This window comes from Macrosteles quadrilineatus, unplaced genomic scaffold, assembly GCF_028750875.1.
Source record: "Macrosteles quadrilineatus isolate MER2022 unplaced genomic scaffold, UCM_ALF_1.0 Scaffold_1__1_contigs__length_201487025, whole genome shotgun sequence".
In the NCBI taxonomy this organism is placed as follows: Eukaryota; Metazoa; Arthropoda; class Insecta; order Hemiptera; family Cicadellidae; genus Macrosteles; species Macrosteles quadrilineatus.
This window is the reverse complement of record NW_026542594.1, coordinates 188,187,954-188,200,083: the sequence shown is the minus strand read 5'-3', so window position 1 is coordinate 188,200,083 and position 12,130 is coordinate 188,187,954. Positions and strand designations below refer to the sequence as shown.

The following is a 12,130-nucleotide window of genomic DNA, read 5'->3' as shown; positions in this document are numbered from 1 at the left end:
GTTTAGCTGCTAACTCATGTTTTCCAATTTTTATTTTATTGGTAAAAATGTCATCGTATTTAATTATTAATTGTTTAATGTAAAACAGATTGTAAATAAACTTTGTTAAAAAAAACCAAACCAACCAACACCGACAGACAGAAAAGAGAAGACAAGAGATTACAAAAACTACTAGCACTATAGCCTAAAAGGAGAGGAAAATATTTGATTTAATTTATTCCAACATTGTTCCTTTTGATCAGTTTCATGGTGCATAGTGCATTATTATGGAGGAAATATGCAAAGGTCATCTAAACGCTTTTAAAAGTAAGGGGGTGGTAATTTAACTTATCTGGCGCTAATTGCGCAAGTTACTGGAATATTAATTTTAAAATTCCTCCGTAATTTAAGTTCTTATATATTCATCATGCTGGTTATCAGCCTTAATTGGATAATAAACATTTTCATTGGCTAATTTTATGCCAGGTTCAGATATTATGTTGTAGCCTACTTATTTATTTGCATTCACTCTCACTGTAATATTGTGAATAAAATTATGGCCTTCCATCGTCAAGGCCACATTATGACGTTTGACGACAGGGACAGACATGACATAGGAGCTATAGGAGCAGCTGCAGCAGAAGGCACTAAGGCAATAGTTTACTATTCCACCGAGGCAGCCGGTGCGGTGAGCCAGAGCCGATGCCGATACTAAAAGTCGATGTCTGTCATCCGGTAGAAAACAAGCTCGATATTTAACCGAATGCCTACCATATCGTTGTGAACCCAGCGCTATCCACCACTTTGAACTTTGAAGTTCCCTACTTGTTCTTCTTCTCTTCTACTTACTTTGCCGGTTTTATTTTTATTCTGTATCTGATCTGCCTGCACTGCTACTGCGTTGCATTCTGCTGGATGATTCGTTCTACTAGGAAGGATTTAAGGTTGGAGTTGGAAGCACGAGAACTAATTCAAGAATTTATAGGAAATAAAACGACTGGTGTCATAGGTATGTAACTTGAAATAAAAACTAGGCTATCCTATCCTAAGCCTCAGTCACACTAGGCCTAGGCTGTTAAGCATCCACTACTAATCGAATCATAGTTTCAATCAATATTGGCGTAGCCCAGTTAAGAAACTGTACCCCCAGTTAGCACGTTGACGAGCTCAGTTTGATTTTTAGGATGTAAAATTTCGAAATACACTCATTCTGAAACATGGGAGAGCAACTTATTTCATACGGATTTGTTGGACTGCATCTCTTTTTCAGAAACGCAGAGGATACGCGTCCGGTAACCAGACGTGGAAGTGGATTAGGCGTCCGGCAGTTACTGTCATAACCTAACCTAACCATCCAAACTTGCTGATAATGAAAAAAATCAAATGAAGGTTCAATTCTCTTCATAACATAAAATTATAAATGCCAAAAATTCTAATAAAAGATGTACAGTTAAGAAGAAATTACATTTAAAGCAAAGTCTGTGTCAAAAAGTTATAGAAACCGATGGGTTTCGAACTTGGGACCTCTTGGATATCAGCCGAGCACTCTATCCACTACACCACGAACAACGCTGGCCAATCATTGTATCGTTGTGGTAATGGTGTTCCGGGACCCCACAACCCGGTGACGTCACTACCGGACGCGTATCCTCTGTGTTTCAGAAATGTTCCTTTGAGCAAGACCGGAAGTTAAGGGAAGGACTAGAGACCAGACAGTTGCAACTATCTCCGTGTGAGTAAGCTTACACGGCAAAACCTGAATTCATTTTTTTGGAAACTGGTTTGTGTAAGTTACTCCCATGACTTTAAGCCTAACTAGACTTACTCCCACTGGACTCAACCCATAACACCGCCGAGGCCAAAACCTTATTAGACCTCATTATTGTTAGTGGCTCTGAAATTAAAATTTTCAATGGGCAAGTTACAGTCCCTTATATTTTACATCATGACCTTAATTAGCTTAGGTACTAGGTACCCTTGTCAAAAATCAAACAAAAGGTAAGTACGGTATTCACTTTCCCCAACTCGCCTAAAACGTTCTATAAGACGTGTTTAAAACTGTTCCTAGACACCAAAACTACAACTTTCTTAAATGACTTATTTGTCGGTGAGACTTCCTGTAGACACCACACCTAGATTAGGCTACTAGACACCACCCCTGAAAAACTTGCTTAAACATCGTGACAGGACAGTTTCCTACACTAGAAACCTCACCAAGTTACAAGACACCACACCCAGCTTACTAGACACCATTATCTAGATTAACCTAACCGTAATCTGGGTGAGGTGTCTAGTAATCTAGGTAGGCCTATGGTGTCTAGTAATCTGGGGGTGGTGTCTATTAATCTAGGTGTGGTACCTATCTACAGGAAGCCTTGGCGACAAAAAAGTCATTTGTGAAAGTTGTAACTTAGTGTTGGTGTCTAGGAACATTTTAAAAACGTCATATAGGACGTATTAAGTGAGTTGGGGAAAGTGAATAATAACCAAATTGTTAACCAATGTTCATTCAGCACCATGGGACTCCAGACACGCTCTGGAGTTCGTCAGTGATCCATGGAAAATTCCCTAAATTGCACAATTTTGAAACTCAATGAATATATGCCCTGATTGTGACCCGTAGAGTCAGCAAAAACATCCAGTCCTTTGGGTTTCTAATGAGATCCTTGGATTAGTTGCTTGTCGCGACTCTACAACTCTAGCCAAGTCAAACAGCTACTTTGTAATGCCAAACTTTGCTACATTAGTTGCTTTTTTCTGATAAAAACTTTATCATCACCCCTTTGGCGTAATGTAAAGAAGCTTGGCATTGGCAAGCAGTAAAACTCAATTCCATTATAGGGCCTATACCCAATACACGATGATGATGTCTATACAGCCATCACGTTTTCGTGTATGCGGGAGTTGGTGATGATGTCTTCACGGCCATTGGAGAAAGGTAGTCAGAATTTTTGCCGCGATCACGGGTGACGATAACCTTAATAGACTACAACGTATTACCCAATGTTAAATATCCAAATAATTGTTGTAATCTCATGATTACATTGACAACTGTAACTGCGTTTGTTTACCTCAAAAGTCAGTTAAGCGACCCTATTATTTTTTGTCTCATTCTTAATGGTTTATCTATTGTTCAGCATCCCAAGGGTTCCGATAATTTATTCAAGAGATAAGAGGTGTCCTACTCTATAAATGGCTAAAACTGAAACTAATGGTAGTACAAAGACAGATGATGGCTTAATTTGTTGGACAAATTCAATAAAATGTCAATCAAAGTTGTGCGAAATTCCATTCAAGAGATATTATTACAATACAATCACTGTATCAGTTTATCAATTTTCCCGACTATTCAAAGTTTGATAAATCGTCAATTCGGATTCAATTAAATCATTCGGTCGTTCATCCGAATTAACAATTTCAGCTTCCCAGTTCCACTTTGTGACCTGGGTCTACTTCATTGCAACCAAATTTGTAGGTTATGTTTTTACGTCTTTTGTTTTGAGATCAAAACTGTTATATTTTACTCATGAATTAATGATACCGTACATCACCAATTCGGATACAATGAATCATATTCGGTCATGCATCCGAATTGACGGTGTCCGAATTGATGATTTCAGCTTTCGAGTTCCGCTACGTGATCAGGGTCTACCTAATTGCAACCAAATTTGTAGGTTATGTTCTTAACTTCAACTTTTGTTTTGATGAGATAAAAACTGTTATAGGGCCTAATAGTTGGAATTAGTGATGTAAAATACCCAGGTATTTAAAACTCGGGGTAAATACCCTGGGTATTTACCCAGGTAAATACCCAAAATTCATAAATACCCGGGTATTTTGGGTATTTATGAAATCATTTGAAATTCTTTTTTATCTACCCCTAAATATGTTATTGTTATCATTACATGATAAATTAGGATAGTCTATTTCACCTTACAGTAACTTGAAGCTTTGCAGAATTGCTAGTACCTTTTATTTAATGATTTAGCACTTGTTTTTATGAAATCAAGACAACACCTCATCAGAGAAATAGTGAACCTAAATCTACTTCTACTGTTATTAAATTATGATAGTTAAAATTTGTATGTGTAAATGGCTTGGAAGGCTAGACAGACCCAAGGCCTGATTGATATAGGCAGAATGGCAGAATACTGAATGTACAGTAGACTCCCTCTTATCCGGACTCCTCGGGACCGAGGCTAGTCCAGATAACAGGTTTTCTGGTTAAACCGACGTCCCCAAAAACTTGTTAAAACAGAAACCGTGTACTGGTACTGTCATATTCGACTTTAATTTAGGAGAGCATTGTATTTAGATACGTGATCACTGGTCTCAAATCTTTCCCACGAGAACAGTCGTTTCAGTACCGCTCACTTCTTGCCAATCTAGTCAGGTTAAACCAATGGGCTGATAAAAATTGTCCGGTTAAAAGGTGTCCGGATAAGAGGGAGTCTACATTAAACCAATCTGTGTTACCGCTTAGTTGGGAACAATAATATATTTGGATAAACCTATTAAAAAATGTATCTCCTGATTTTTTGTCTAACTTAGGGCCTATAATATAATTTTGAAAGATTTGTTGTGCTATAGATTCAAATTTGTTGTATCACAAGTTTATGAAATTAGTTTTTTTTTTTTTTTTTATAAGTTTATCAACAAAAGATCTAGAAAAAAATATTATTAAATCCTGCCATCCTACAGATTGAATTTTAATTATTTTCTTAAGTTGTTTACACATAGGCCACTACTAGGTTAAATTTTCCTGTCTTTCTAATACAAATTATTTTTCTTCACTTTTAATAAAATAAATTCATCTATCTATCATAGAAATTAAAAAAATCATAAGTAGTCAGGACCAGTGCAACCATGCGACCAGGGTATTTATGCCGATTATGCTTTATGCTCAGACCTGGGTATTTATGGCGATCATACCGAGAAGTAAAATGCTAGTAGTGACCATATGAAATTTTGTTTAACACATTTTATTATCATTTTGCTATCCTTACAAGGTGATAATTGCAAAAAAACATCTCAATCTTCTGTAACTTTAATACAAATTATAAATACCCAGTTTTTGGGTATTTACCCGGGCCTGGGGTAAATACCCAGGTAAATACCCAATTTATATTTACCTACCCACTGGGTATTTACCCGGCCCACATCACTAGTTGGAATAATACTAATTAAATATGGTACCTGACAGAAATGACGAGCAATTAAGGTACTGTAAGAACCTTGCCACTATTTTCCTTTTTTTCCCACAGTTGAATGATTAAATGTCGTCAAACAAGCAACGTAAGCAACATGAACTTCTACTGAACCAGACTGCCACCATACGTATCCAACAGTAATTGGCAGGACATTTTTCGGGAGTCTTGACCTCTCACTCTTGTACGGCAGTAAATGTGAGAGACAGTGAAACTTTGAGTGATAAAAGTTGTTAATATCTTTAAACGACTTAATTCATTTGTTTAATGGTGTTATTATGCTTAAATCTAAACATGTTTAACAATTAAAATCTTTTAGAAAGGAAAAATACATTGTTTTTAAGACACATTGCTACAGGCCTAAGGTCTAAGACAGTGACCGAATTGATGTTTTGGGTACAAATATGCATATGTAATATAAAAACTTAAGTGAAGTATAAAAACAAGGGTAGATAAAAAACATTGGTGGTATAACATTTAATTTTTTAATTCGTTTTTATTTTTTTATCATACCTTTAAGACTTAAATTCTATCTGTTTGTGAGAATGACCCATGATAAACCTTTGTTTCATTTCAGGAATCTCTGTTCTTCCTGCAGGACAGGTCATTTGATGAAATATACTGGATCATAATGGATGCACAGTAAGTAGCCTATGCATTTATCCATCTATCATTAGAGTATTTAGTGTGCTTACTTTCACAGGGTGTCCACCAAAGTAGCCTATGCATTTACCCATCTATCATTAGAGTATTTAGTGTGCTTACTTTCACAGGGTGTCCACCAACCTGAAAAAACCAGGAATTATGCGTGATTTTTTGAACCAGGGAAAAACCGGGGGTTGTGCGTGAATTTTGGTATTTTGGCTTGACCGTAAATTTCAGGAAGGCACACTTCTAGTTATAAAAAAGTTTAATTTTTTTCTGTTACTGAGGAAGATATTCAGGATTTTGCAGTGATCTTGGAAGAGGATTATGGTCTATGACAGTCTTAGATGGTAACGATATTACCTCGATTTTGGCTTGACCGAAAATTTCAGGAAGACACACCTCTAGTTGTACATAAATTTATGGCGCAGACAAGTATAAGTCTTGAAAAACTGCTTCAGTAGGCCTAAGAAAACCATTTTCTACCACAAATTTTGTTTCAAAGTATTACATATATGTTAATTTTGGAAAATACATAAGTTTTAATTGTACAGTAATAATTATTGGTATTTACCGGTTTACAGTTAATCATAAGTAACTATCGGCATATATAACGCGAAAATCGTAATTTTCAACAGTTAAAAACTGCTTCAGGAGGCCTAGCTCATTAGTACAAGTTTATTCTGCAAAATCTTTAACTCATTAATGTTAATTTTTAACCTTAGTTTACAGTGTTTGTCAAATGAATATTAAGAGTTAATTTGCCTTAAGGGCTAATAAACGTACCTGGGTTTTTAATTATTTACCAATATCTGTTATTTTAATTTCATTTTACAACTTTTATTGGGCTTTTCTTATAAGTAGCCTATATTAGTCGCCGGGAATTTTGTACTTTTTAGCCGGGAAAACCGGGGGAAATGTGTGAATTTTGTTTATGATTCTGCTGACAACCCTGAAGCAAACAGTAATAAATAAGGAGAAGAGCGGATCAATTCTTAAATTTGGACAATAAATACAGTTCTATGAGAAACAGGACAACCGCAATAGGTTACTAAAATATTAGAAAAACTTTACATGGGCAGTGAAAAATAAAACGTAGTCAATCTAACAATAACGAGGGCAAAAGAATTTAGTCAGCCTAGCAATAGGGTCATTCCATATCAAATCAACTATGCTCTCAACCTGACCATCTTGTATTTTGATGAAATTTTGCATATTTAGTAGTATTTTGAGTCCTGAATCCAAATAGGTTTTTGAAAAAAATCTTTCTTTTATAGTATTGGCGTTTTTTAGCGTGCACGCCAATCTAAAATATTGTCTAGGATGAGTTCTATTGGTCCTATCAAGTTGTACAATGGCTCATTTTAGAGCCCTGATGTCGAACTATAGAGATTATATTGGCCATTTACACACTGGGATTATTTAAAATACAAGATAAAAACAAATAAACATAACAATAAACTACATCTCTTCTATGCTTTCTTTGTCTCCTTAATGTATAAAACAGTTGTAATATTTAACTGATTTTCACTTTGCATGTTAGAAAAACATGTAAATTAATGGGATAGTTAAAGTATTGAGTTTTTGCGTGCATGAAAACAATAAGAAGGCTCTAGTTTTTTACCTTGGCAAGCCTGTCATCAGCCGCTGTCGAAATGTCAGATATACATGACCTGTGTCGAACTGTAGGCAGTGTCGATCTAACTGTATTTATTTATTGAATTACATGTCAGTACATCATAATAATAGGACATATTGTCAATTATTAAACAAAGACTTAAAACTAATAGATAAAACTGATACATATATTTTTACACAAAAACAACTGAATCTTCCCTAAGTGTAATATTTGTACATGACAAAAATTGAGCTAGAAGGAGGGAGTATGTCTATTCATACTAATTCCAGCGGTCTCCTCCAAATAATCTGTCAATGAAAAAAAAAGATTTAGTCTTATCATATAGTGATGAACTTAGTCTGATTTAGTGTATTGTTATATATTACAGTAACCAATCATACGCTGAACTGCACGATTAGGCCCTACATTACTGGGTAGTGGCAACAAATTGGGGACGAAACGCATAACATACAAGTACTCGCTACTTGCATATACAAAACTTCCCTAATGGTAACTCTAATTTACTAATTTAATGTTCTCTTGACAGTCCAGCCTTTTCCTAAAACCGGCCTCCTGGCCGGCTGTTTAAGTTGAATTATTGAGGTTTCACTGAATTTCCTTTAATGCATTTACCCCTTTTCTAAAACTTTGTTTTTTTCTTCTAGGTGCTTGTTGTGACTTGGTGGCGCGTGTGTTTATCAAAAGATAACATTTCTACACTGTCTTCGAGAAGATAACGGTGCACCATTTTGTCTGTATGAATAGTATAGTTTTTACTAATTTTGTAATCAAGTGATTAATCCTTTAATTTTACAAAAATGTCAGACCACAGTAGTTATCCTCCTAGAAAAAAGCCACATTATTCACCGTGCCCTGAAGGAAAACTTGATAGCTCTAATGGAGAAGGGAACTCTGAGTATCGGAAAAGTAATAATTTGTCGGACGGTAGCTTTCCAGACCTACATACACATTCAAGACGTAGCTCTGAAAAGACCTTTCATTTGTCTGGTTCATCTCCCTCACCTCGCCCATCTTCCTCGTCTCGGGGATCTGCTTCTGTTCCCAAGAGTGCAACAAGAGACAAAATTGAAGAAATTTGTGATAAAGAAAAACCAAAAGAATTATCCAAGCCTAGTAGTGAAGAAGATTCCTACACCTCAGATGAAAACAACGACTCAGAAAGTCACAAGAGTTTTGGAAAACACTGTTCTAATTCTTCAGATGGTGCTACAGGTTGTGATTATAAAAATACCGATGGAAACTTGAATGAAAATCGGGAACTTGATATGTCTGATGAAAATGTAATTGAAATGTTCCCAAATCGTCACGAGTTTGATCTCCTTGATGATCTTGAAGAAAGTGAGCAGGAAGATGAGGCATGCCCTCAATCACACTCTGAATCGAGTGATTATGAAACAATAGAAGAAGATGAAGGACCAACAATAGATGATGTGGATGCCATGCTTGAAGAAGGATTACCCGAAAAGTTCAAAGATACTGGAAGGAAAGAACCCAAAGTCAGATTGAAACGCAAAGTTCAATTAGAGGAAATTGCTCACAACCATTTTGATTTACTTCCTGAAGGCTGGATCAAAATAGTGCACAGCAGTGGCATGCCAGTGTACTTGGAACAAAAGACAAGAGTGTGCACCATGACTCGACCATATTATTTAGGACCTGGAAGTACACGTAATCATAAAATACCTCTCAGTGCCATTCCCTGCCTGCAGTACAGAAGAGCATTGGAAGAAGAAAAGAAAATAAAAGAAGAGAAAGAAGGACAACTCAAAGTAAAGGAAGAGAACAAACAGAAAGAGGAGAAAGGAGACAAAGAAAACAACATAGAGCAAACTCAAAATAAGCCTCAAGAAATTCAATTATTCACGGCTAAAATAGAAACCTCTGAAGAAAACGAAGCCAAGCAGTCCCTCGAGGCTTTGGATCTCCGTGAATATTGCAAAAATCTTTTTATTTTCAAAACTACTACTACGATGCCTTTTAAATCATGGGCTGACAGAAGAAAGTATGCAAGGATGACAAAAGATTTAAAGAAAAGACAAAGGCCTACCCTACCAGGTGGTACTAAATTATTAAAGTTTCCAACACAAAATATGGATGGTACCAATTCTAGGTCTAAAGGGGAATGGATTATAAATCCTAATGGGAAGAGTTATGTTTGCATTCTACACGAATACGTTCAGCACGCATTGAAGAAACATCCTAAATACCAATTCAAAGAACTGCAAAATCCTGCCACACCCTATTCTGCTACAGTTTTCATTGACGACATGCAGTACAGCGTTGGAGTGGGTGCTAGTAAGAAACAAGCTAAAGTGGAAGCAGCCAAAGCAGCATTGGAAGTTCTCATTCCTGAAATGAAGGATAAGATAGAACGCGATGGACAGTTTGGAATGCGGTCAGGAATCGCTCAGATATCCCAGAGCAACGACGTATCTATATTCGATGAAATAAGAGTTGAGGATCCGAGAGTGGCTGAGTTTTGTGCCAAGACTACAGAACCTCCTCCCTATGCTATTCTTCTCACATGTCTGTCACGAAACTTGGGTTTGGGTGAGGTCAAAAGTCACTATGAAATGAACTCGAAGAAACATAAAGAAGATGAATACACGATGACAGTGGGCGAACATAAAGCGACAGTTGTGTGCAAAAATAAACGAGATGGTAAACAACGTGCAGCACAAGCTATCTTGCAACTTTTGCATCCAAACATCAAGCACTGGGGCTCTCTCCTCAGAATGTATGGGAACAAGTCCATCAAAAGTGTAAAAGAAAAGAAACAAGAGGAGCAAGAGATCACAAGACTTCAAAGCAAAGCTTCACTTAATCAACCTAACTTTGCCATTCTTGAAAAACTTCGTTCAGAAATGCTTAAACTAAAAGAAAAGAAAGATGCTATGAAAGCAAAAGGAAAATTTACCCCGCCTGAAAATGTCGTACTCCCATCACTTTCATCGGCAGATCTGAATAAAATCAACATCTCATAATCAACATCTACTGATCATTAAAAAGTAGTGAGGAGTGAGGAACAATGTGTTATCAAGGACTTGTCACCATTACAGAACTCCATTACCAATACCAACACGTAATGCTTTAGGTTTATCTATCTATGACTTAACTCCTCAGATAAAATTATGACCATGTTCTTAAAGTTGACAGATTTTGTTAAACAAAATATGTGACATTTTCATTTAGGTATTCATTGACATTTTATTACGTTAATTTTGTTAATCGTGTTAATTACATTGTTAATTATGTAATTTGTTAATCAGAAAGTAATTTTTTTACAATGTTTATCCACATTACACATATACAGGGTGGCTGAAAAGTAACTTACACCCCCCCTTAACTTTTCAACCGTTTGATATATTTGAAATCTGTTTGCGGCAAACTTATTAGATATGAGGGACTACAAAAATTATATTCGATTTTGAAAATTTTGCCCGTGGGGGTAGGGGGTAGCTCAAAATTTTCAAATAACAAGTATAGTCGGGTTTGGTATCACTTTACAGGTCTTGACGAAACATAACAATTAACATAAAGAAAATAGAAATCGGACCATTAATAACAAAATGGCAGGCTATTCTAGATTTAGAATTAGAAACTTTTTTTAATTTTAAAACTCTTGCAGTTTCAGAGACAAACCCCCAAAAATCAATTCTAAATCTAGTTTTAAATAGTAGTTATATTAGATTTTATGATCTTATAATATAGTTCTATTTATAATTAATTGTTATAGTTAGTTTAAGTAAATTTAATTGTTAAAGTTAATCTTATTAGGCAGATCCATAATCTTAGTTTTCTTAATTGTAGTCTGCAGCAGATAGACCTAAGAGACTAATAAATAATTCCATTTAATTTTTTATAGGAATTTTATCTGTGGACTAGACCTTTATTTGGTTTTTAATGAAATTATGAAAGTATTATACATTTTGCTAGTATAAGTAATAAAATTCAAGTGTTTCAAGAAAGTATGGATCTTATTTTACCCAACAACACAGGGGCTATTCTTTAAAACTTGCCAGCTTATTCAAAAACTAACATATATGAAATCTTATAAAATAACTTTGTAAATACATATAATGAAAATAAATTTTGTATAATTGTATTTTGATGACCATAAAACATTAAATTTGTCCAATGCTTGTGAAAGCACATATAATTCTATAATTCTAATTTGTTTGACTAATAATATTGTAGTTTATACAAAATAACAATGCCTTGTTTTTTATGCTTATGGGTGTTTGCAATACAGTTATTGATGTCAACTTGGGTAGTGGTACGATAGCTTATATCATACTTGTGGTTAATTTAACCCACATTTAAAAATGTCTTCATAATTTGGTGCCTCAATGTCTGTTATATTATTGGTTTCAATTTTAATATTGTGTTAAAATGAATAGTTATTTGTGCAACTAGTGAGAAAAGTGAGCAATTGACTCACTCGAGAGAAGGAATGGTTTCTCGAGTGAGGCAATTGTACTTTGAACTCGAGTTGCACATTATACTTTTCCTACAGTTACCATAAAACAAATAAATTGGTGAAGAAACATAACCTATTTTTACACAGAAGTGAACTTTTAACATAACATTTAATGTGAAGTGACAAATACAACAGTACAACAGCTGACCAGCTGATTTACAGCCAGTGCTGCCAACGTAT

General features: G+C 35.3%; 1 protein-coding gene across 1 annotated transcript; it reads left to right on the top strand.

The window, feature by feature from the left end:
• Nucleotides 1–913: 913 nt before the first annotated feature.
• Nucleotides 914–11,009, top strand: LOC128992206 (microprocessor complex subunit DGCR8-like). Its single transcript, XM_054415674.1, has 3 exons — nucleotides 914–988; nucleotides 5,764–5,828; nucleotides 8,115–11,009. Exon 3 carries the CDS (start codon nucleotides 8,268–8,270, stop codon nucleotides 10,452–10,454), a length of 2,187 nt encoding a protein of 728 aa, XP_054271649.1. The 5' UTR covers nucleotides 914–988; nucleotides 5,764–5,828; nucleotides 8,115–8,267; the 3' UTR covers nucleotides 10,455–11,009.
• Nucleotides 11,010–12,130: the final 1,121 nt, after the last annotated feature.